We start from the raw sequence: 25,811 nt of genomic DNA, 5'->3' as shown, positions 1-25,811 counted from the left end.
CAATCTGTGTGCCATCATTCTTAGACTCTTCCTGTGTAAAAGAATGATCATTGACAATACTTGTTTGAATACATAAAGAACAAAGCTACAAACAAACACAGTTTTGTAGTCCTGGTAAATTTATATTGCCTACAGTGCTTTAATTTTCATGTTAACCAAATTATCTTCTTATGGGATTGCCATACAGCCTGCTCCCATCAACTTATTTGTTGTTCTTCATAGTTCTGTATTTAATGTTATCCTTTGGTGAGGTCATTAGAGATTTACTCATTTTAGGTGACTCACATGTCCTTATTTATGTGTAAACGTAATACCTGGTCTGTTAAGGCACTTAAGACCAGGAATTGGACATCCCTAAATCTGTTTAAACGTTGTTGCTTAAAACTATGCTGTTTCAAATGAGATTTATACTCTCTGGTGAACCTTGGCCGTAGCATTGATTGGGATGAAGGATCTATGTTTAATGTGGCCAGCTAAATGTATGGGCCTGTAGGAAGAGTCCACATTTTTTAGCAGAACAGCTTCTTTGAAAATAAAACACAGAGATATTAAATGGGTGCCTGTTTGGCACTGTAATGATTCAGTTCAGTTTTGTCAATCGTTTATCTGTATCTTATTACATTATATTAAAAACAATTATTTGGTATAACTTATTTTATGATGTCCGGGACTAGGGCTATTTGTGTTCAATTTTCCTGTAATATGTCATGCCAATATATCAAACATTTGATAATAGTTCTTGGTGCTAGTTCACTTTTAATGGATTGATCAACTAACGATAAAATAAAGTTAGCAGACATTCTGTAAGGAAAAGAGTTAAGTTGCTTATGTTGCCAGTGGGGAAACTTCTCTTCAGTTGTTCAGCATGTAGTAAGCCCCACAGATCTTAGACTGAAAGAGCAAGACCCATTCTGCCAATGATTAAAAAGAAAATAAATTAAACATCTGGTATATACATTTGAGCCGTGATCCCCAGAAGCCCTTTAAGGTTTCTTCTGTTAAGTTCTGGCAGAGCTAATATAAACTACTGCTAGAAAGATTTGAATACTGGCATGGCAAATGTGTTTCCCCCCCAACCACTGCAAAACCTATTCAACACTTTTTAAATGGCTTTGAGACTCTAGCAATGCAGGAGTGTAAAAAAAAAACCTGAAATGCAGCACTTCATCACTTATAGGCAACTATCTTTAACTTGGGAACTCTAAAGCAATATGCCTGAAAATGCAAATGGTTTTGATGTCTCTAAGCTAACACAAATACCTGAGTTCACTTTCAAACAGATTTCTTGCACAAAGAGACTTCTGTACATGAATATGATTATTTCAGACATTTGTAATCAATCAGGTCATTCTGCCTGCGAAACGTCTATATGTATGGGGCGTGAGAGACTGTGCTAAACAAAAAGAGCTTTCACCAACAGCTTTCACAGAGCCTGACTTTTTTCCCCATTATTTAAACATGCAAAAGGCTGTATAGTCAGGTTCAATATGACAAATATTTGTATTGCCCAGCCTGTATGTTGACATACATATTTACAAGGGCTTACAACAAATTGGTCTTCAGCTGATATCTTCTGTCAAGGAAAATACAGAGGACATTAGTCTACACCTTTCAGACTTAGTTAAATTCATTGATAAGCAGGGATGTTTCCCTCTCTTTTTCTATGTATCGAATAGTTGGAGTCAAAAGGAAATGTGTTGATTGATTATTAAAAGGTTTGGTAGTTATAGCTCACAAGAGCATTTACATCCCAACTCTCTATTTTGATAGGCACAACTTTATCTGAAAATGGTGGAGCAGATGTCTGTGTTTTTACAATAATTGTTGTGATCACTGTGGATTTCCTCCAAGAAAACTGTACCAATCAAAACACCTTGTGCCTTGGGCCGTAAGCTCACTTACGTTAAAGCCTGTACCACACTGAGGGAGTAGACACTACTACTCATAGCTAGCTAGAAATAGGGGTCTATTATGGCCATAGTAAAGAATGAGGTCTATTTCTTGCCATCTACAAGTGGCCAGAAGTATGAATAGCCATACAGGTTAAAAGGCCCTACAGGTAGAATTTAGAGGAGACATGTTGAAAAGGAAAGTCTATATATATATATGCGTAGCGTAGAAAGATATCACATGTACTCCTAGTGTTCATACAGACATGTTAAGACATTGTTTCTGCTTAGTCTGCCTTAATCATACGGTAGAAGATTTCTTTTTTTTGTGCTGTAAAAGAAAAAAAAGTTAATGTATGTTATTAGTTAGAAGAATAGGGGCTATTTGTCTTGTTAATTGTAATAACATCAGGTCTTTCTCGCTAATAAATAAATCTTATCCTTTGCCCTTTCTTAACCCCACACCTTTTGCTTAAAGGCATACTGTCATGGGAAAACATGATTTTTTCAAAAAGCATTAGTTAATAGTGCCGCTCCAGGAGAATTCTGCTGTGAAATCCATTTTTCAAAAGAGTAAATAGATTTTTTGATATTTCATTTTCAAATCTGATATCGGTTCAGACATATTGTCAGTTTCCCAGGTGCCTCCAGTCATGTGACCTGTGCTCTGATAAACTTCAGTCACTCCTTACTTGAAGTGATATCACCCCCTCCCTTCCCTCTCCTATAGCCCATCAGCAGAACAACGGGAAGGTAACCAGATAACAGCTCCCTGGCAGCACTCACTAGTAAAAATCCATGTCCCACTGCGACTGCTTCACTTACATTAGCTTCAGAACTAGCAATAAGAGCAGTGGGCCTTTTTCTAATTTAGTAGGTTTGGCCCAGCTGACTGAGTCTGACATTTTTGCATTAGTCATTTGCTTTATTTAGCATATGGCTGTACTATGTCAGAGATAAGCATATCACACAAAAATATGCTTTCTTCATTCTCTTCTCATTTGTACATTTTGGTATACGTTTTTATGTAACTGTATATTTCCTAATTCTTGTTTCCCTTATAGATGGCCATCATGTATGGGAAATGGAGGCAAAAACTGACAAAGAAATGTTTAAGACGGTACGTATAAGCACTTTAGAGCCAGTATATCTGACCATTTTTGGATTTTTACAATATACATATTTAAAAAAGCAATAGAACCCCCATAAATGATAAAATTAAAATGGTAAAAAGTGAAAAACTGGCATATTAAAAGACTGAAACATGGTTTTTAGAACTGTAAAGATGTGGAATAGAGCTGTGAAAAAATGAAAAAGAGCTGTGAAATTGTGGAATTCTCTCCCTGAATCAGTCATACTCACTGATACTCGCTGATGATTAAAGGGGAACTAAAGTCTACAATAGAATAATGCTGGAAATGCTGTGTTTTGTATACTAAACATAAACATGAACTTACTGCACCAGAAGCCTAAATAAAAATATGATTTATGTTTTCAAAGTTGGCCGCAGTGGGCTGTTATCTTGTAACTTTGTTAAACATCTTTGCAAGACCAAGACTACACACATGCTCAGTGTGGTCTGGGCTTCTGTTGGAATGGTTAAGCTTAGAGATCGTCATAAATTATCAACACAAAAAGTCAAATAATATGTGCTATAGAAGCTGATACAAGCAAGACTAATAATCAGAATATGAGGACTGCACTGGGTCTGTGGATACAAATCGCTACACAGTCGTTGCCTGCTTTCTAGGGAAACAAACAAAGCTGCTTGAGGTCAGGGAAATAAGGTGGGGAGGGAAATAAGGTGGGGGAGGGAAATAAGGTGGGGGGCTCCCCCCTGCCGTTTGAAAGTATGATTGTTTCCTTGCAGTGCAGAGCAGTTAGGGACCATCTGAAGTTTCAGAGCAAGTAAAACAAAGGGGGTATTTTACTGCATAAAGTCAGGTTTGTTATAAAAACGGTACACATTTTTTAATTAAAGTATATTGGAGATATATTTATTTTTCATTAAAGAAAGTAAAAATGGCATTTTATTTTTTTGCCTTTTCATCCCTTTTAACAAGGGTTTGGATGGCTTTTTAGCAAGTGAAGGAATACAAGATTAAAGAAGATAGCTCATAGTAAAAGTTGATCCAGGGACTGGTCCAATTGCCATCTTGGAGTCAGGAATGAATTTCCCCCCCCCTGAGAAAAAGAGAGACTTCATGGTTTTTTTTTTTGCCTTACTCTGGATCAACTATCAGTTAGGCAGGTAATATATTGGTTTAAAAGGTTGAACTTGATGGTGGTGTGTCTTTTTTTCAACCTAACTTACTATGTTACTATGTTTTTGCTGATGCCAGTCTTCTACTATGGGTGTGATAGACAGTGCAATTAGTTTATGCTTCTGCATTTCTAAAAAATACTCGTATTTAATTTCATATAGACATACAGTGGCAAACAGATTGATGTTAGCAATACCAGCATTACCAAAAAAAGATTAGATAAGTGTTTTGATCTCTATTAATATTGCTGATAGGACTGGTAGGAAAATACATTGACAGAGATGGAGGAGGATGGGAGAGTATAAAGGTTTGCTACAAAAATAGTATAAGAAATACATTTGGGCTTTGTGGGTTGATTTGTAGTGTGTAGGTGGTTCTGTGTTTTATCATGTGATGGCGAATCTAACTATACAGCTATAATAATCACAACATTTCCTTTCATACATCACCTATGTAGGTTTAACCTTTGCTGCTCCATTTGTATGTGCTCTCCTACTTAGCTGGAGTGTGATCTGACTACTGGGAACCTGTCTCCTAAGTGACTGGAGCGAAAGAATAATATGTGCAGTGACCCTGGGGAAGTAGCCTTGTAAAATGAAAATATGGAACCTTTTTAACTCTTGATAGTTGCAAATAGTAAATACAGCAGAATTGAACTAAAAAAGATTTTTTTTCATAATGTTTCCATCTCTGCTATAACTAAGCAAGCTGGGTCAAGATGTTTTTTAGAGAAATTATACAGGAGACAGGAAGGGATGCAAATTGGTACAGATGCTTTTCCTCTGCATTACTATGATATTAATGTTTAATCCCTCTTACTTAGAATAACCATAACATATATTTATTATGGGGCATTGCTTGTGGGCAAATATGTATATTTTTTAATATTGTTAATTGTTTTTTATACCTGGTTACTCTTAAGTTTATCACAGCTTACAGAGAAAAGAAGTGTTTCTCAAAGCAGTTATCATCTCCAAAGGTGCCCTTAGACACTAAAGCAGTGTTATACCACATGGGAGCTATGCACGCTGTATTTAAATCCTACTGTCCAGCCTGTCTTGGTATTCTTCCAGTCTGTTTTATAGAAATTTGCTGGTCTTTTGCTGCAATACTTAACAATGCTATTGGCATGACAACTCGTGTGGTAAAATAAATTGTGCTTAAAGAGATTCTGTCATGATTTTTATGATGTAGTTTTTAATTCTAAGTTGTCTTGTTTACACTGCAAATAATTCGCTCTACAATATAAAATGTCATTCCTGAACCAGAAAGTGTATTTTCAAGTTGTAATACTGGTATGTAGGCAGTCATCTCAGGTCATTTTGCCTGGTCATGTGCTTTTAGAAAGAGCCAGCACTTTAGGATGGAACTTCTTTCTGGCAGGCTGTTGTTTCTCCGACTCAATGTAACTGAATGTGTCGCAGTGGGACCTGGATTTTTATTATTGAGTGTTGTTCTTAGATCTTCAAGGGAGCTGTTATCTTGTGTTAGGGAGCTGCTATCTGGTTACTTTTAAAGTTAAATGTATCTTGGTGGGCTTTTTTTCGTTATGTAGAAACAATTTTTTTTTAAACTTTTTTTATATCTTTTAATGCCCTTTTTAATGCAAGACAGAACTTTGTTTGCTTTAGTAGCCACAGAATGACACTGCCCAGAATTAGACAACTTGTTATCTACAAAAACTAGATCCTTCTCATTTAAGGAAACGCCCAACACACTGCCATTTAGTGTATAACTTGCATTTATATTATTTTTGCCAAAGTGCATAACCTTGCATTTATCAACATTGAACCTCATTTTACAGTTTGCTGCCCAGTTTCCCAACTTGGACAAATCACTCTGCAAAGTGGCAGCATCCTGCATGGAACCTATAGTTCTGCACAATTTAGTATCATCTGCAAACATAAAAACAGTACTTTTAATGCCCACCTCCGGGTCATTAATAAACAAGTTGAAAAGCAAGGGACCTAGTACAGAGCCCTGCGGTACTCCACTAACAACACTGGTCCAATTAGAAAATGTTCCATTTACCACCACTCTTTGTAGTCTATCTTTTAGCCAGTTCTCTATCCAGGTACAAATACTATGTTCCAGGCCAACATTCCTTAATTTAACCAGTAACCTTCTGTGTGGCACTGTATCAAATGCTTTAGCAAAGTCTAAGTAAAGCACATCCACTGCCATCCCATCTCTGCTCACTTTCTCATTAAAAGAAATTAAGTTAATCTGGCAAGATGTATTACACATAAAACCATGCTGGCACAAACTCATAGTATTATGATTTGCTATGAAGTCCAGTATCATAGCAAACCATAATACTATGAGTTCTTTGAATTCTATTGTAGGAATAACAGCATTCTTTTAAACCCTAATTTGTGTAAGTAAGTTAAATTCAGCAAAAGCCATCCTATGACTCTCCAGCTGCTGTACAATTTTACCCTTCCGCCATTCTTGCATTACTAGCAGCTAAGGGAGGCGAGGGTGGTTGCCAAAATGAAATATAACAGACAGCAGCATATGCTTGTATAATATGTATGTAACTGTTTTGCCAGTTATTTCCAGGCAGTATATAAACATTATATAGTGACAGGTTTGATTAGAATTTACTTGTAATTTTTGTACTCTTATCTTGTACATCAAGAATGTTGTTTATGTTCAGTCCCTTTTCCCTTGTCCTATGATTTTTGTGTACTCTGTGTGTTATTTATAATTTGGTAAAGTCTTTCACTTCCTCGCCACGTTAGATGATTACATACTCCTATGAATGAGAAGAAAATATCTTCCCCTTCCTGCTTCAAACTTAATATGGGAAGTTTATACCTGTATCTTTAAATATTACAGCGTTCCATTGACCTGAATGGAATTTTGTCTGTAGTGATTAAACAGCAAAAGCATGTTGTCTGTATTTAGAATGTACTATTTTTAGAACAGATGATGTAAAATAAAGAAACAACATTAAAACTGCTTGTGTTTTTCTTTTTTGCAGAGTACTCTAGTTGTAGAAATTCCGCCTTTTCGCAACCAGAGAATATCCAGCCCAGTTCAAGTGAATTTTTATGTCTGCAATGGGAAGAGGAAAAGAAGCCAGTACCAGATTTTCACCTATCTGCCAGCCAATGGTAACATCCTGCATCATGAACATTTGTCTTTATACACCTAAAATTGTTAACAATACTTGTTACTGAGACATTGTTAAAAAATGACCTGTGGGTGTAAAGGGCAACAACATGAAATTAATCTTCTGTTTGTTAGAAATGGTGCTTGCTTTGTTCTGGCTACTCTGAAATGTATGTTATCTGACCATCCCTTTGGCAAACATCCTATACTTGTGCCAAACGCACACAAACATAACTGCAGAAAGCCCCTGCTTCCTTGAGAATTCTGTTCAGATACCTGTTAGAAGGGTACTTTTTAGTGTTATACATAAAATATACAGAAGCAATTCAAATTTAGTGTAAAAAAATAAATATCTGAAAAGATCTTAATTGCATCAGATTAATTTAGCACATATTGCATGACTCAAAGGGTGCATCTTTATCATCTTGGGTGGGCCACCAATGTCTGGGTGGGGATAGTAAGAAAGGACTCTCTCCCATATTTTGGCAGTGGTCATTGCAAGCCTACCAAAACAGCGCCAGCTGTTGTTGATCTGGGTGTGGCTATGCAAAAAAAACAGAAATATACTCTTCTTTTATCTTTGACAGGGCAGAGGTCTAGCAAAATTAAGAAGCAGACAAGTTGATATATTTTCACATCCCAAATAAATTCAATATTTAATGCTTTAACCCTGTGGGTGGGGTAAGTGCTAAATAGCTTCTTAATAAAATGGGGAAGGGGAATGCCAGGCTGACAAAATGTCATTTTCTGCATAACAGTGGCGATTTACTTTGTAGGGAATGACTTGTAGTCAACTTTATCCTAGTGAATGGAAAGATGAACTGCTACAATCAATTATATAATCATATTTCATACTTCCAAGCATACAAAAAAATCTTAATTTTTGAATAAGAAAAACTGGCATATTGTAAATCCATGTTCTGTTTAATTTTTTCACCTTTGGACCAAATAACCTCACAAGGTCTGTGTAAGATACATTGTTTGATATGTGAAATTAATAAAAACATTTTTTTTCACCAAATACCTACAGTGAGCTCTTTGCTAATCACAATTATTATTTTGGGATTTATCTTGTAAGTGGCATATCTAAGCAAAATTTAAGCCCCAGTCTTTTATTGTTTGCATGACTGGAGATGCAGATTAACTTTTCTCTCCAGAAATATGACTATTACCATTGGAGTCAGTTCATAAGGAATAAACAAATGTTTAGCAGCAAATGAAATGGGACATTATAGTTTGGTAATAGAGGACATTGACATGCAAATACAGCCACTTTCCAATATTTATACTTCTGTAAAGTCATAAAAGCTCAGATTGATATAAAATCTCAGAAATTATACAAAATGTCCAAACGTTGGAGGCAAACTTCCATTTCTATTTCTTCTTGTGGTCTGCTTATATTTCTTACGTAGACATGTACTACATAGTTAGACTATTCTTTTCCCTAACACAATATTTTAGAGCTTGCTAATTTCTTTGGTCAGTAGCCCGCAAATGCCTCAACTTTTGATATGTACAGTTTCTAAAAGGCATGTTTGCACCAGTTGCATGTGTTCTGGGTCCTTGTACCTGTGTTGTAACTGTGGGGGGAAGACATTTTCTTAAATTGAGCATTTCATAGCAATGAGATATATTAAACTTTCTTAGTTTTGGGGATCATTGTAAAGTGCATGTCAAAAGAAAAACTTAACATCTTGACAGATAAATTATAATATGGGATTACAGAGTTGTTTTCCTGATCTTCTGCCCTGTTCAGACTGTCTGAACTCTTACCTGCATGTGAGTAGTTATTTGTTAGCATCTCTTTCTGAAATACATTTCACTGTTATTTCTTAATAAATTGCACTGATAAAAAAAATAAATGCCCAGATCGATACCCATTTCCCCATGGAATATAATAACATTTTCATTTGAAATATGTACTCTTTAGTAGCCTGAAGTAGTTTGGTATGTTTTATCCTATCATGATGATGATGAGTATTATTATTATTAATAATACAGCATACAAAAAAAAAATATTGTCTTTTGAGTTCATTGGATCTGTACCTAAATTAAATTACATTTAGTCAGTCAGTATGCTTTCAAAGAACCCAGGGTAAACAAAACAAGAAGAAATTGTTATAATATTTCTACTAGACTAAGGGTAAATGAAAAAAAATCATGGTGGCCAATTAAAGGGACTGTATACTCTCTTTTTCAAAGTTAGTGCAATGCATAGGGTTGTGCTGAACATACATTTTGTTATCCCTCTAATTGAGCAATGCATATGTTATTTGTTATTTCTTACCCTAAACAGAGCAACATCTGCAACTGAAAGTAAGGCAACATTCTACTACCTGGTTTGTACGTGCACAGTCAAAACAAATCTGCAGTCTTATAAGAAACCATTTATTTTAATACATGAAATCCCCCCCCCCAGCTGCAGCTTGCTAGGCTTTTAGATAAAGACCAGCTGATTATAAAGAGGATTTTTCAGTGGACAAGTGACTGGTGATTTTTTTTTTCACCTTACTTTCAATTTTGTTTTTTGCAAGAAATAACAAAAAAACACTGTTTTACATAATTAAAACAAAAGGCAAAAAGTATGTTCAGAATAAATTTTTACTGCCCCATTAAGCAATACAGGTACTTGCTTCTACTATATCTTGCATATGTATCTGATTTTAAAAAGTTGTTAATGTGTGTGAATTCTAAAGCACTGCACATGCAGTATCAGAAGGAAAGAAGCAGCAATCCATCATGTATCCAGTAAATGAATGTGAGAAGATGTGTTGTAGGCTCCTGAATATTCTGAAAATATAACATATTGGTTTTATTTTGTTAGTATTATTTTTTAAAAATAAAATGAACTCTATAAATTGTACAAGCAATGGAATCTAACAAGGAAAGGGGGAAAAGGTATTTTTTGTTCATTAAAGAGCCACTAAACACTAAAATTACAGCAATGCCCAATATGAATGGTAAACAATTTCTTTCTCTCTGTAAATGTAAAAATTTTGACATGATATAAATAAAAGTTAAAGTGTACAATTATTATTAGAGAGCATCAAAAAGTCAAAGGTTACTGTTGTTATCTTTCTGAATGGGATTTTAAAAGAACATCTTGCTGTTCTGCTTAGTCTTTTTCTTGTTGGACCACTTTATGGCAATCATCATCATTTATTTATATAGAACCTCAAGTTATGCAGCATTTTTTACATTAATATAAAACAAACAGGGGTCTTGCAATAATTCAACAAACAAGGGTTACAGAAGAAGAATGGGACCAGATGGCCCTGCTCAAAGAGTTTACAGTCTAACCTGATGTCAGATCATATCCCTTACTACTAAATACATCAAAATCACTGTTGGCCTTTTGTAAAGTATATTCACATCACAGTTGGGCTGAGGATGAAATAATGAAATGCTGTTACAAGGAACAATGAAATACTGCATAAGCCAGAATAAGCAAAATAAGTAGTCAGGGAAACAGAACATTACATAATTATAAACTGACCAGTTATAATATTTGCATATAGAAAAATGCACAGAAAATGTTTAATGGTTCTTTAAAGGGAACATGTTTATGTTGAACTTGGTTTCTATTGATTTGAAAATCATAACAAATGCTGTTTTATTTTATGCTTTAACTGCAGCCAGTGGGTAAAAAGGTGAAGGAGATTTCCCAAGCAAGGCCTATTTATTGTACTTATGTAGATGTGTGTGTTGCTCTTTTAAATAACAGGGTGTTTGGTGAAAATTGGGTGAATTAGTGATTGCTAGAGAAACAATAATTATGTTTTCTAAGAATTAGAATTATTGATTGAGTTGGACTGACAGGCTGTGTTGTGCAGTACGAGTAGAGGATGTGTAATGGTAAAGTTATAGGGGAATGGTACACCCAGTTATTAAAGATTAAATCCTGACTTTTCTTTTACTAGTTTTTCCTCTGCATTTTGTAGGCACTCCCATCCAGCTTATTTCTTATCAGATGATGTAGGTGCTCTTGCAGGTAAGGGTCAGGGCACACAGGCAGATTCGGGAAGATTAGTCGCCCGGCGACAAATCTCCTCTTCGGGGCAACTAATCTCCGGCGGGATGGCACTCTGAGGAATTCGTTTTCCGAAGACGCTCAATTTAAGTCTCCCCAAGTTCAGAAAACGAATCCGTCCAAGTGCCATCCTGCCGGTGATTTACATTTTATCCGGCAGGAAGGCAGGGGAGGCAGTTCAGGGAGATTAAGAGGAGATTTGTTGCTGGGCGGCTAATCTCCCCGAATCTGCCTGTGTGCCCTGACCTTAAAATGTCCAGAATGAATATAAAGTACCGTATGCTTCATAATAAGTACATGGTAACTAACTACTTACAAAGCAGGATAAAGGCATAGAGCCTAACTTTTATTTGTAGGGTATTTTCACAGAGTTAACTGCCATGGCTTCAGTCTCTTTGATAAGCAGTCTGATAAGTGGTTTTCTATCTATTAGAATGTTTTTAATTACACTTCAGTCGGCGAACACTTTCTATACATAGATTTCATCTTTACCACAAAAGGTGCTGCTGCAGATATTGCATATTGCCTCCAATGTGACAGATATACTTATTTTCAAAATCACATAAAAGGTGATACAGGTTTACAAAATGAGAGGGGGAACGCCTTAACTCTTATTTATAGTCTCCAAAGTAATTGTCATGTAAGTAATTGTCAGGGTTAGAATTAAGTCAAAAGTTTTGCTCTGTATTGCTTGCCGTACTGCTTTCTAGATAGAGCCAAGATAGAGCCCAAATGTGGTTAAATGTATACGGTAACTGACTAATATTTACTCAGCCATTTTCCAAAACATTTCTTTGGAGCACTGTCCTACAGCATTTGATTAAGTAGGTTTCTAAGGATTTGGCTTGTAGCCACCTAAGTAGATTTCATTCAGCTTGTTCCAAAAGATACTGAACAACACTTTGCTTATTGAGACATTGAGTAATAATGCAAATACATTTGTAAAACAAAGAAAAAAACTGTAATGACTTCCAGCGTTTATGCAAATATTAATAATTTACTGAAAGTAAACATACATGTGTGTGTGTGTGTGTGTATATTCTGCCGTAAATACTCAAAACACTGGCAATTATATATTTAACCATGGGCTGTAGGGTTAACTTACAAAAATGTATCAAGAAAATATATTACCCTCAAACATACAGTGGTTCCAATTTGCTCCTCCATTTTTTGGTGGTAATTTATTTTGCTTTTTGTTTAGCAGCTCTTTATTGTACAGAGCTGGTAACTGGTTGCTAAGGTAAAATTTCCCCCTAGCAACCAAGCAGAGGGTTAAATGAGAGACTGGAACAGTAGGTTGACTGAATAGAAAGATAAGTAATAAAAAGTAGCAATAAAGTAGAAAAGGAAGGCAAATAATTCAGAAACTATAAAAAATAAAGACCAATTTAAAAGTTGCTAAGAATAGGCCACTCTATAACATACTTAAAAGTTAATATAGGTCTTAAATTATATTGTATTATAGTCACATAGATAAAAAAGTGTGTAGTGAGGTAAATCATTTGTTTAATATATTCAGCATGTTTTGTAATAGAGCTCACAAAAGTGCTTTTTATGAGCCATAATGTAATTAATGTTTTACAAATGCCACTCATCTAGTGTGTACTGTGTAAGTGTTTAGCCGTAAGATTCACCATTATTTAGCTCCTTGCTATAAAGCAAGTTGCCATGCAGTTAAATATCAGTAATAATATCAGTTCATTCATACTATTAATAATACGACTACTATTATTTTCTTGGTTGTTTTTACACTTTCCCTTGAACACATTGGGGCAAATTTACTTTCCTTTGAAGTTGCACCAGTGTTGGCTTTGTCGCACTTCGCCATAAGTTTCGCCAGGTTACTGCTAATTCACTAAAAATCCGAAGTTGTGCTCAGGGAGGTGAAAGGTAGCGAAGTTGCGCTACCGTTAATTCGTCAAGCAAAGAGAAGCTACGCTAGAGATGCCTAATTTGCATACGGCGCCAAGTTAAAGTACAATGGACGTATATGTAGCAGCAAACACTACACAAACCTGGGAAAGCTTCATGTTATTTTGCTCTATACATGTGCCCATTTGCTATACATTTGCTCTATATAGTTTAGGTGCCATATGTTAGGAAATGTAGGGGGAAAGGAGGGTACCCCCAAAAAAAATTACGATCTTTTTCAGCCTATCACCCTTAAAAAAGTAAAAGTCGCCAGGGTTTTTGGGACTCTTATCTACTCTATTGCACTTCGCCTGGTCTGAGGTGGCGAAGGGAAGTCTGGCGCAAGAGGTAAAGTTCAGTAAAACCCGCAAGTTAGTGAATTAGCATTGGTACATCACTTTGCTTGGCGTAAGGGTGCGAAGTAGCGCTAGAGTAGGTCCACTTCGCTAGCGAATTTACACCAGCACTTGTTGGTAAATCGAATAAGTAACGAAATTACATCACACTGGCGAATTTGCGCTAGCGTTAGCCGCTTCACGCTTTAGTGAATTTGCCCCATTGTTTTTATTGTAGTAAAATAGACAAAACATGTTAGAGGGGCCACCCAGAGCCCTGAATATCAAGTGGCTCCACAGAGCTTCAATAGGGAGGATGAGTGGGGGGAAAGTAAGCATAAAAGTGCAAGATGGTGCCAACAAGATTTAAGGTTAGTCTTGTCCAAGTATACATGTGTTATTGAGTCAGACAAGTGGTCATAGATTACTAAAATATGCTATGCCCTCAGTTAGTGTTAGTTCAAAATGAAACAAGACTGTGCTTCAGAAAAGGCTAAATGATCCTTTCTATATGTTTAAAAAATAAATCACTAAGATGTGGTATACAAGCTGTTGACTATTTATTTATGAAAAGTGAATGCACTTTGTTGCTGAAAATGGTGAGCAATACCAAATACCGATCTCTGTCATTATTCTGCCCACGCAGCTTCCTTCCTGAGACCTAAATTTATCTTTTAAGAATTCCATCACACATGAATAACAAGAACCCTTTCATAATGAACGCTAGCCAGTGAGCGTACCTTTATTCTCACCTTTCCTAACTTGCATTCGTGGTGTGCCAAGTAACCTACAAAATGTAAATGGTGGCTTTCTGAAAGACATCCTGTGGTCATATATTGACGTAAGCATAAAAGATATAATTTGAAACAATTCTTAACAGGCTAAGTAGGACTGATGACACTTGTCCTTCATTTGTTCTGAGACCCTTGCACATAACAGCCCAGATTCAATTCAGTCAGAAAAACATATCTCAAGGTTTATCACATGAAAACTTTTATCCAAATTAATTTCCAATATACTTTAATATGGATAGTAAGATAATTTTTTCTGAATTGAATTGTATCTCAAATTGAACCTCATCCATTATTTTCACATGATAAACCTTTTTCTCACTGGATTAAATCTGTCCCAACGTACATTAAAAAAAACATTGCTATATGCGGAATACAATACAATTAAATCAAAGTAAGTTTAGGAAACAGCTGAATATTCTGTAAATCTGCAGATAAGATCAGTTAAGTTTTTTTCCCTCCTATTCCCATGAAATTATGATTATCAGAGTAAACGTGCACATCATAATCATTCTATTGTATTCACACTGGAAAAATGACAAGACAGATATCTGTTAAAGCAATTAAGTAATCACTAGCAGTAAGAACAATAAGAAGAGAATCTTAAAAGAATTTATTTTAAAAAAAAGTCCCCCTTTTCTATATACAGTAAATATAGTTATATAACGTATATATATTTTTATATATATTATATTCACAAATTCTTGCATTGCACAGCAATGTGTGGGAGACCAGTGAGAGAGACTACTACATACGTTCATTAGAAGCACAGATGGTAGAAAAGAAATACCAGTCCCTTTGTGCATATGTGCCATGATGACATATCTGTAACGGGTGACTGAGAATTGTAGCATTACAGTATTTGAACTCTGTAAAGTCAGTGGTAAACTTTGTGCAATGTTGTCTGATCAAGGAATGATCTCAGCCCTCTCATTGAAGCCTAAAGGCCCGAAATAAGGATCATTTTCTATCTGGTGTTATGACTATTTTAAGATACCTTGGGACTGAACAATACAGCCTCTAGCAAATATTTAGGTCTACAATAGCAGACTAGCTATGAATTTGTCTGAGGCGTATGTTATTGTATGTGAGCAGATGCTTAAATATACGTTTATATTTGTTGTGAGTATTAAAGTGCTTAGTGTCATTTATGGGGAAAAAGGGCAGAGATATTGTTTTCATATATTTGCTCTAAGAAAAAGTGCACTTGGGGGCCGATTCACAAAGGGTCGAATATCGAGGGTTAATTAACCCTCGATATTCGACTGGGAATTAAAATCCTTCGACTTCGAATATCAAAGTCGAAGGATTTTAGCACAAATAGTGCGATCGAACGATCGAAGGATTATTCCTTCAATCGAACGATAAAATCCTTTGAATCGAACGATTCTAAGGATTTTAATCCAACGATCGAAGGAATATCCTTCGATCAAAAAAACTTAGGAAAGCCTATGGGGACCTTCCCCATAGGCTAACATTGAGTTCAGTAGCTTTTAGATGGCGAACTAGGGGGTCGAAGTTTTTTCTTAAAGAGACAGTACTTCGACTATCGAATGGTCGAATGATTTTTAGTTCGAATAGTTCGATTCGAAGTCGTAGTCGAAGGTCGTAGTAGCCCATTCGATGGTCGAAGTAGCCCAAAAAACACTTCGAAATTCGAAGTTTTTTTACTTCGAATCCTTCACTCGAAGTTAGTGAATCGGCCCCTTGAAGTTTGCCAAATTACAGATTTTGTTAAATGTGTAAGGGAAAATAAGTAAACTACCAACTAAGGAATCAAAGTTAAAAAAAAAACAACATATTTTTACATATTAATGCACAGTTACCTTTTATTTCACAAACTGTAAAACATAGAAACAAAGAAAATAATAGTACTTGTGGCTTGTGCCTTGAAGTTTGCCAAATTACAGATTTTGTTAAATGTGTAAGGGAAAATAAGTAAACTACCAACTAAGGAATCAAAGTTAAAAAAACAACAACATATTTTTACATATTAATGCACAGTTACCTTTTATTTCACAAACTGTAAAACATAGAAACAAAGAAAATAATAGTACTTGTGGCTTGTGCCAACATTTGGTCACCCTATTAAAGCATTTAATGCCCCCCCATGCCCCTTGACTAGATCACTGCTTGCAAATATTTTTTGTGTCCAACTAAGAGTCTTTCAATTATTTTTGTAGTGATATTAGCCCACTCTTCCTTGCATTTTAATGATGTTTAAGTCAGGAGAATCTGAGGGTCATTTCAAAACCTTTAGCTTGTTTTTCTTCAAGTAGCTCCTGCTGATTTTTAAGGTATGTTTAGGATCATTGTCTTGGTGTAGGAGCTATCCCCTTGTTAGTTTCAACTTCTGGCCAAGTGTTTCACATTGGTATCCAGAATTTCCTGATGTTAGCGGAATCCATTCTTTTCTCTACACATACAATTCTGTTGCCACTGGCTGCCACCCATCCTCAAAGCATAATGGATCACCTCCATGTTTTACTGTTGGTAGGCTGTTCTTTTCATTAGATTCTACTAATTTTTCTTCTCCAAGCAAACCTTTGGTGATTGTTTTATTTTGACTTCATGAGTCCACAGCACTTATTTCCAAATGGTTGAGGCTTATTTAGAGGCTTATTTAGGGGCATACCTCAGATGTTGACATTTGTGATGAGATTACAGGTAAGGCTTTCTCCTGATGACTTTTCCATACAAATCATGTTTGTGTAAGCGCCACTGCACTGGAACAGTGCAAAACCACTATGCACCACCACTGCAGGTCCTTTGCAGACATAGAAGGGTTTGTATTTGCTTACCCAGCATAATGGTAGTTTTCTGGTAGTCATCTTGCAATGACTTCCACAGGTCCCCTTAATAGTCATTATAAAAATTGTGAGCTTTTTGTGTTTTGTGGTTTTTTAGACTTGCCTTACTTTGTAGGTATCAATTAGCTCCTTTTTTAGATCCTTACTCAGTTGCTTAGAGGAGCCTATCATCGTTGAGTAACAGTCCAATGTATGTGGTGTCAGAGATTTTTATTAAGCACTGCAGTTAAACAGACTCCTATGGCTATTACGGCCTAAGGAATTAATAGGCCAGGGACCTTACAAAAACAGTGGAAATGTGCCTACTCTTTTAGAGGTGATTCTGTCTGAAGGACCTAATGCCTCTACCCCCTAGTTAGTGTATAGAAAAATATTAGAATTTGACTCGGGGCCTTATATATCAAAATCCGAATTTATTTGACTATGTAAATAAAAAAGTCAGATCAAACTAGAATCCACAATTTGCTTATTTGTTATTAAAAAAGCATGATCGTATCGGGGATAAACACAAAATAAATTGGGCAAAATTCTGAACCGTACATTTTTTCTTGCTTTTTTCCGAAAGGTTTTTTTTGATTTTTGTCAGAAAAGTCTGAAATAGTTGGATTTTAAGGCTAATTCCAGCATGGACCACATAAACTGCCAAATAGGATAGGGACCTCTCCCATTGACTTATATACAACCTCAGTAGGTCTAAGATGGAGTATTCTCAGATTTTGACTTTTTCCACCCTCGGGGTATAATAAATCTTAAAAATGTTCGGATTTTATAGTTAAAAAAATATTTTTTTTTTTTGAGTTTTATGGATTCAGACTTTAATAAATGTCTCCCTTGATGTTAGATAGCCAACCTCAATAAAGTGCTGTGTCTGGCAACTGTTCTTACCTGTTTTTACTTATAAGTGGCAAGGTCTTATCATAGACATAAAAATTAATCTCAAAAGCTCTAGTTTTGTATGGATACAGCTACTTTTCTGCGTTATATGCAATGACTTCTATTGACATAAGCCTCTTATGATTTAATAATAGAACGAACAAAATAAAACCTATTGTATCTCTTCATACTGTCTGTATGACTAAAGCCAACCCAGGCACTTAACTAATTATACATGACGTATGATAATTGTTGCCTAGTACAGACAATTTTCATCCCTTGAGGGCTATTGCTACACATTTGTTCTTCTATTGACAAACAAGCAAATAGGTAAGAAAGAGCTTGGCTTTTTCATAAAGGCTGTTGAGTCTTCTATTTCTGCTATTAGTGGAAAGTTTTCTGTATGGGACACTTGCTTTAGAGTTCAATTGGAAAGTACAATAAAATTCAAAACATATCATCTTGTTTTTTATGGTAACAGAGTACAGGTATGGGACCGGTTATCCAGAATGCTCGGGACCTGGGGTTTTCCGGATAACGGATCTTTCCGTAATTTGGGTCTTCGTGCCTTAAGTCTACTAGAAATTCATTTAAACATTAAATAAACCCAATAGGCTGGTTTTGCTTCCAATAAGGATTAATTATATCTTAGTGCCTGAAAATAGAAAATAGAGCCACTGTCAGAAGCCGGCAGTGTTAGGTCGCGGCAGGGAGAGTGGTAGGAAGAGTACAACCTGAACCTGCCCACATGCCAGCAATCTTCTGTGAAAGTCAGCCCAAAGCTGCCTGAACTGCAGGTAAACCCGTGGGTCCCACAAGTTTCTTGGCAAACTGGATTATTTTTCATAATATTTTCACTCATAAATAATGTCTCGTTGAAAGCATAACTGGGTTTCAGTACTTTAAATAAAAATAACACAGAGAACAACTTTTTAGTGATGGGTTGGAGCAATGTACTTTAGTTCACTAATTATTATTTGAGGTGAAAATATTGACCAGTGATCACTGTGGGAGTGTGGACAGGACCAGTGGCGTAACTACCGGGGGAGCAGGGGGTGCAATTGGGCCAGGGCCCGCACCCCTCAGGGCCCCCCGGCAGCTCGCGCGCCACTGAGTTCTTTAGTAATTGCGGCCGTACGGAGGGGGAGGGGGCCCGGCTGCACGTCCTGCGCCAGGGCCCACCCCCCTCTAGTTACTTTACTGAACAGGACAAGGTTTAAGTTTGCAACAGACTGCAGACTTTTGTTATTCTGCTAGTCTACTTTGCAGAAGCTAACCAGCTAGTATAGAAAAATTCTATGAAATTACAGCATTTTAAAATAAGCATAGTTTAAAACTGAGCTGTTTAGGTGTTCACCTTTGCCGTTTCAGTATTTCATATTATTCACAGAATTCTTGACAACTTGCATCTGTTTAAGGAATATTTATTGGGCACAATTTCTTCAGAAAGTTTTTAACACCACCCTGTTCTAAATCACATGCTGTTTAATGTGTTATGAAAACAACACTAAAGCTATAAGAGGTCTTTCCTGATGAAATTGCTCTCCAAGGCTATAAATGTTCTAAGTTGGTCCCAATAAAGAGCACACACCTGCAACTGTTTCTTTGGCTCCACTTCTGCACTTCACTTGTAAGTTTCACATTTCTTTCTTTCTTTTTTCCCCTCAATAACTTCCATATTGACCCAAAATCTTCAGCCTGGCTCAAAAGCAGGGAAAGCATTCTGAATAGGTCCTTTGTACTTTGGCATTTCAGGCCCACACCCACATTTGTTGGCTGCTCCAGCTGAACAGTTTGACATGATTCATTTTCATTTCATTTGAAGCATTTTTAGAAATAAAACAGCCTTCAGGTACACAGCTCTGCTGAGCAAACTTTTAAATTTTTTGTAAAGGGTATCCAAGTCCTCAAAAATGGATAGTAGAACCAAAAAGTTGTCTGGAGTGGACCAGAGGAACTTCAGAGGCTTTTGTTTAGGTTTTTAAAAAATTGAACAGTATACACTAATACAGTATTCGAAACTACATTAATAATATCATCCCTAAACTTCCTTTTTAGGAATTTCTTTTAAACTTTTTAATTCTTTTATTTTTTCAAATGCAGTTTTGGGTAATTACATTATTCCCTAAAAAACTACTTTTTCCAAACATTACCTGTTGTTTGCAGTAGCCAATACTAAGGGGCCAATTGTTTGTTGTAGCAAGGCATTTCACTTTACTACACAAATTCATGGAGGTCCAGTATGGGGACACCGTTTTGGGTCTAGAAAGAAACACTGCATTACAGTTATAATGATATACACAAAACATTAGGGGACAGATTTAAGATTGGTCATGCCTTTTAAAGCAATTGTGATTTTCTAATCACGTGGGGTTTCATAGCAAACAAACAAACTCTTCTTCATCATTTTACCTGAATGGACTTTTGAAACAAAGAAAAACTTTGACAGTTTTTAGGTGTTGATGTTTTTATTTGTTTCTAAAGCACATTTGGGTAAAATGATGAAGCTTGGCAATGTTTTTTTAGCACTAAACCTTACATAATTAGTGGGGGGAGCAATCTTAAATCGCCCCTCTAATGTATTGTGTATAACATTATCCCTGTAATGCAGTGTTTCTTTCTAGACCCAAAACTGTGTCTCCATGCTGAATCTCCATGAATTCCTTTAGTAAAGTGAAATGCCTTGCTATAACACACAATAGTAATTCAAATAAGTCATATAGACAATTTTAAACCAAATCTTGTATCTATCGCTTAGATGACTCCTATACATCTGATAAAAGGAAACCCTGCTGTAATGCCTCTACCACAGTGATGTGTGGGTATAACTGATACCTGGGGGACCCACATATTTGGGTAACAAAGTAGGGGTGCTGGGTTTGGTGGGTTGGGGTTTAAAACTTTTGGTATTGTCAGACCAGCTTCCTTGAGCCCCTGCACATTACCCTTGCTGTCATCTTATGGCAAACCCTCCCAGTTGGTGATATCAGTGGTAGCTCTGGTCCCCTCCTTGACTTCAAAAATTCTTATTGTTGCATAATTTACTCATTACTGCTTGGTATACCTTTACAATATATAAAATGACACCTTTCTTTTTTATATACACTCATACACAGACTGATTAGTTACCATGAGCTTAGTATGCGCTGCCATTCGTGGATCGAGATATTCAATAAAGTAGCAACCATATTAGACCCAACTTAATTTTAAATCAATATGTGGTCTTTTCTGAGCACATATTATTAATCAAAAATGTCAGGAATTGAGACACCTAATAGGATGATGTTTCCATCTTGATTCGTAATTCTATTAACATGTGAAATTCTAGAGCAGGATGCAGATGTAGTTATCAAAATCTTAAACTAAACAAATATTTTAAGGGTACGTAATCCATACTTTTGTTGTGATTACGTAGCCTTAAATTACACTTGAAATTAGGATATGAACAGGTCATACATTCATGTCAGTGATTAAATAGAATTTAGGAAGCCATATGTGGAAGGAGAGAAACATAATCTTTACAGCACATGGAAGACAAGTTATCATGCTAAGAATTATGTGTTTTTCTTTCCTTCCCTGAGATATATCATATAATCATAGATTTGCAGAGACATAATTCATACATCAGATTCATAGGCATTGTCTATTAAGACTGGGTGGAAGAGCAGGAGTGTATAGCCTGCAGTGCCTTTAATGATAAGCATTTATCTGCGCTAGTTTAGGAATATGATGGAAGTTTTTACTGGTACTATAGAATTGTATAGCTATTGTGTACAATCATCATTGTTCATCTAGACATTTAGATTAATACAAGTAATTATATTTGCCATTGCTGATGTAATCACATGTATCCTGGATGGAAACTACCACGGAGAATGTATTTTTTATAAACATGTTTATACAAGTTGCATTAATAAGATCCTGTTTAATAAACCTTTAACCACATTACTGTAATATTGCCAGTGGAAAGTCAGATACCTGAAACATTTCATGTCATACAAATTCATCTGGAGAGCTGTGATAGAATTTCCAGTTTAGAGGGGCCATTCCCCTCATGCATCTAATGCAAATTATTTTCCATAAACACAGGGGACATGAGAATGCAGGCCGTCTATTTATAGTGCTGTAGGCGACCGGTCATGTGCACACCCTAATATCACAGATTGTTATAGGAAATAGTTAGCATTACTTAGATGGGGGTCTTCTTGCACAACATTATTGATATTTAAAAGGATAACCACCTGTACTTTTATATAAGCATAAAGTTCTGTGTTTCATAGGGAAATAATACCCATGTGTAGGATCCCTTATCCGGATACCTGTTATTCAGGAAGCTCAGAATTACAGGAAGCCCATCTCCTATTGTAAGCAAATTCTATTTTTTTATAAAAAAAATGATTTCCTTTTTTTCTGTAATAATAAAATAGTACCTTGTTCTTGATGGATATGAATCCATGTTAAATGCAAAACAATCCTTAGTTTTGTTTACCTGGAAATTACTATTGATCTTTTTTTTAAAGGGCATGTAAAGGCAAAAAAATAAAATACATTTTTTTACTTTCTTTAATGAAAAAAAAACTATCTCCAATATACTTTAATTAAAAAATTGACACTGTTTTTATAAGAAACGCGACTGTATGCAGTGAAATTCTCCCTTCATTTACTGCTGTGGATAGGAATTGTCAGATGGTCCCTAACTGCTGAGCAGGGAAACAATCATACTTATGAACAGCAGGGGTAGCCCCCGCCTTACTTCCCAGCCATGCAGAACTCAAGCAGCGTTGTTTATGATGATCCCTAAGCAGCCCAGACCACATTGAGCATGTGCACAGTCTTAGTCTTGCAAAGATGTTTAACAAAGTTACAAGATGGTGACCCCCTGTAGCCAACTTTGAAAGCATAAATTATTTGTTTGATTAGGCTTGTGGTGCAGTAAGTTCATGTTTATATTTAGTATACAAAATACAGCATTTCTAGCCTTATTCTATTTTAGACTTTACATGCCCTTTAAGCCTAGACTTGAAAGACTGTAGTGCTTAACTTTATTAGAGTGAGCGGATGTGGTAAAACTGTGATGGTTCCTAATGCGATTTAGCTAATTTATTAGATACAAGTGTATCAAGGTGTATAATCAAGTTGCTAAATAATGAGTAGTAATTTAAAAAACGATTCATAATTTGCAGATATGAAAAAAAGATTGCTTTTACTTTTTACTTTAAAGGCACATAAGCAAAATAAATAGTTCTTATGCTGAAAATGTTATGCCTATTGTTTTAATTATAATAAAGAATATTTTGTAGTTATTTTTAGTAAAAAGCATAGATACAGAGCATATTTTGCACTTGCGATCTTACCATTATTAGTAAGCTGAATGTTTAACTAAAGACTCAACTTTTTATAACCAACCCTTTCCCTTCACCCTTTGTTGTGACTGTTTGGTTTAAAGGTATACTTCCCCCTTAAATTTTAAATAAGGTCAGCTACAGTATGTGAATAACATGTGCACAGGTTTCTGACAAATTCAAAAAAAAGCGTAACTTCCATGACACATTGCAACAAATTATTTTGGAAATCTTCCATCCCAATGGTGGATGCTTTTTACATTTATGAGCAGCTTGGCTATTGGAAGGTTAGTTTGTTTTATCTGTACCGAGTTATGGAAGAGTTGAATATGATGTCTTTTTTCAACTTACTATGTTGCTCTCCTAAGCAGGTGAGGAATCCTTATCTACTTTAAGTCAAAAATAAAATAGATTATGCTCTGCTACACTCTAATAATTTTGGGCCTACAGTGTTTGCCTTTTAATATTGGGGTACAACTTGCTGGCCTGTCACCTGTCTAAATTCTTGCTCCCTGATGAATATGGCTGGATAAAGGGCAATATTTTTCTGCGCTGGAACACATTATTTTTTAGAAACCCATGGAATAAGGATGTGAATTATGTAATTCCTTTCAATTTATGAGTATAGGTGTGGGATTCATTATCTGGAAATCCGTTATCCAGAAAGCTCTGAATTATGGAAAGGCCATCTCCCATAGATTCCATTTTATTCAATGTAATAAAAAAACGGTACCTTGTTCTTAATCCAAACTGAGATATAATTAATCCTTACTAGAAGTAAAACCACCCTATTGGGTTTATTTAATGATTACATGAGTTTATAGTAGACTTAAGGTATGAAGAAAGATTAGTTATCCAGGTCCCGAGCATTCTGGATAACAGGTGCCATACCTGTACTGTAAATACTGTTTACATGTTTATTTCTGTTTGCTGCTACAATGTTTCCTTTGTGTTGGAGGCTGCTGTTCATAATGAGATCAACAGTAATAGAATACATTATAAATCAATGCTCTGCTCTACAATACATTAAGATTAAAGCTATTCTTTACCAATAGGTCTCAGAAGAATTGGCATTCACTCATGAGGCTCTTAATTGATTTGTTATATTATAGAGAAGACAGTTATATGTGCATATATTTAGTGTTGGACATGCTGACTGCTTTACCAGCTCTTCCCAATTCAGAGCTTTACAACCTGTTTCTTTTTGACTGTTATGTAACACTTGTATTGTAGTATTGTTAGTGGTAGTTCAGCAACTACTAAAGAGACACAGTTAACAGAACTTTGCTTTGCTAATAAGAGTGTCAGTCCTGCATCTATGAGTGAAATGCAGCAGCTGACATAAGTTCCATGAAATTATTCATTACAGGGAAAATATACCCCACTTTATGACATGAGCTTGTTCACCTGGGCTTATGTAGTAAAAAGTGTATAAACACTGACTTAACTTCCAAAAATAAATGTAAATGTATTTTCTTAAACAAAGACCTGATTCAACCGATTTAAAGAAAACCATAATAGTCTGTGTTTGCCAGCCCCCCCCCCTTCCTAGACTTGTACTGTAATCCAGCCCCTCCCTTACCTTGTTTTATTGTTAAGTGATGCACTCTTAAAGGAGAAGGAAAGGTTTAGCGTAAGGGCACACGCTAAGATTCGGGGAGATTTAGTTACCCATCGACGAAACGCCTCTTCTTCGGGCGACTAATCTCCCACAAAAGCCTTCCCGCCAGCTAGAATCTAAAATCTAAATCGGCAGCGGGATCGCACTCGCCGCGCTTCGTTTTCCGAAGTCGTCTCACCAAGAAACTTCGGAAGACTTCAGAAAACGAAGTGCTCCGAGTGCCATCCCGCAGGTGATTTAGATTCTAGCCGGTGGGAAGGCTTTTTGGAGAGATAAGTCACCCGAAGAAGAATCGATTTGTCGTCGGGCGACTAAATCTCCCCGAGTCTTAGCGTGTGCCCTTACCCTAAAACTAAGTAAGCTTTATCAGAAAGGTCTATATAAATACACCAGTAAACCCTCGAAGTAGTGCTGCTCTGAGTCCTCTGTCAAAAGGAACATATTTCTTTCCTTCTATACACATGGGCTTCTGTATCACACTTCCTTCTTTCAGCTTAAACCTCCAGGTAATGGGCTTGCACATTCTCAGTTTGCTCCTCTATCCCTCTCCCCCACCCTTCTCCCTGCTGTAATGTGAGCCCAGGCCTATGAGTGAGCAGGGAGAAACTCAGGCAGGAAGTGATGTCACACCATGCTAATATGGCAGCTGCTATCCTAAACAAACAGAGAGCTTCTAGAACTGTTTACTCAATTATGGTAAAGCATTCTACAGAATAAATATTGTGTTCCAGCTTGCACTATTGTGGCTAATCTACTGGCAATAAAATGCTTCAGTAGCTTCCCTTCTTCTTTAAGTCCCTCTGCTTTACAATGAACCTGTGCACCACC

At 36.1% G+C, this 25,811-nt stretch overlaps 1 protein-coding gene across 5 annotated transcripts in view; it reads left to right on the top strand.

Moving 5' to 3' along the window:
• The window catches only part of nfatc1.L (nuclear factor of activated T cells 1 L homeolog), a 128,953-nt gene that overhangs the window by 66,530 nt on the left and 36,612 nt on the right, over positions 1-25,811 (top strand). For 3 of the 5 annotated variants that reach the window (XM_018266473.2, XM_018266475.2, XM_018266474.2), the window contains exons 7-8: positions 2,954-3,009; positions 7,140-7,272. In XM_018266473.2, coding sequence (XP_018121962.1) covers positions 2,954-3,009; positions 7,140-7,272 — 189 coding nt within the window. 5 annotated transcript variants of the gene reach the window in all.

The sequence above is a fragment of the Xenopus laevis genome, chromosome 6L (assembly GCF_017654675.1).
Source record: "Xenopus laevis strain J_2021 chromosome 6L, Xenopus_laevis_v10.1, whole genome shotgun sequence".
NCBI classification, from domain to species: Eukaryota; Metazoa; Chordata; class Amphibia; order Anura; family Pipidae; genus Xenopus; species Xenopus laevis.
This window is presented reverse-complemented; position numbering and strand designations above follow the sequence as displayed.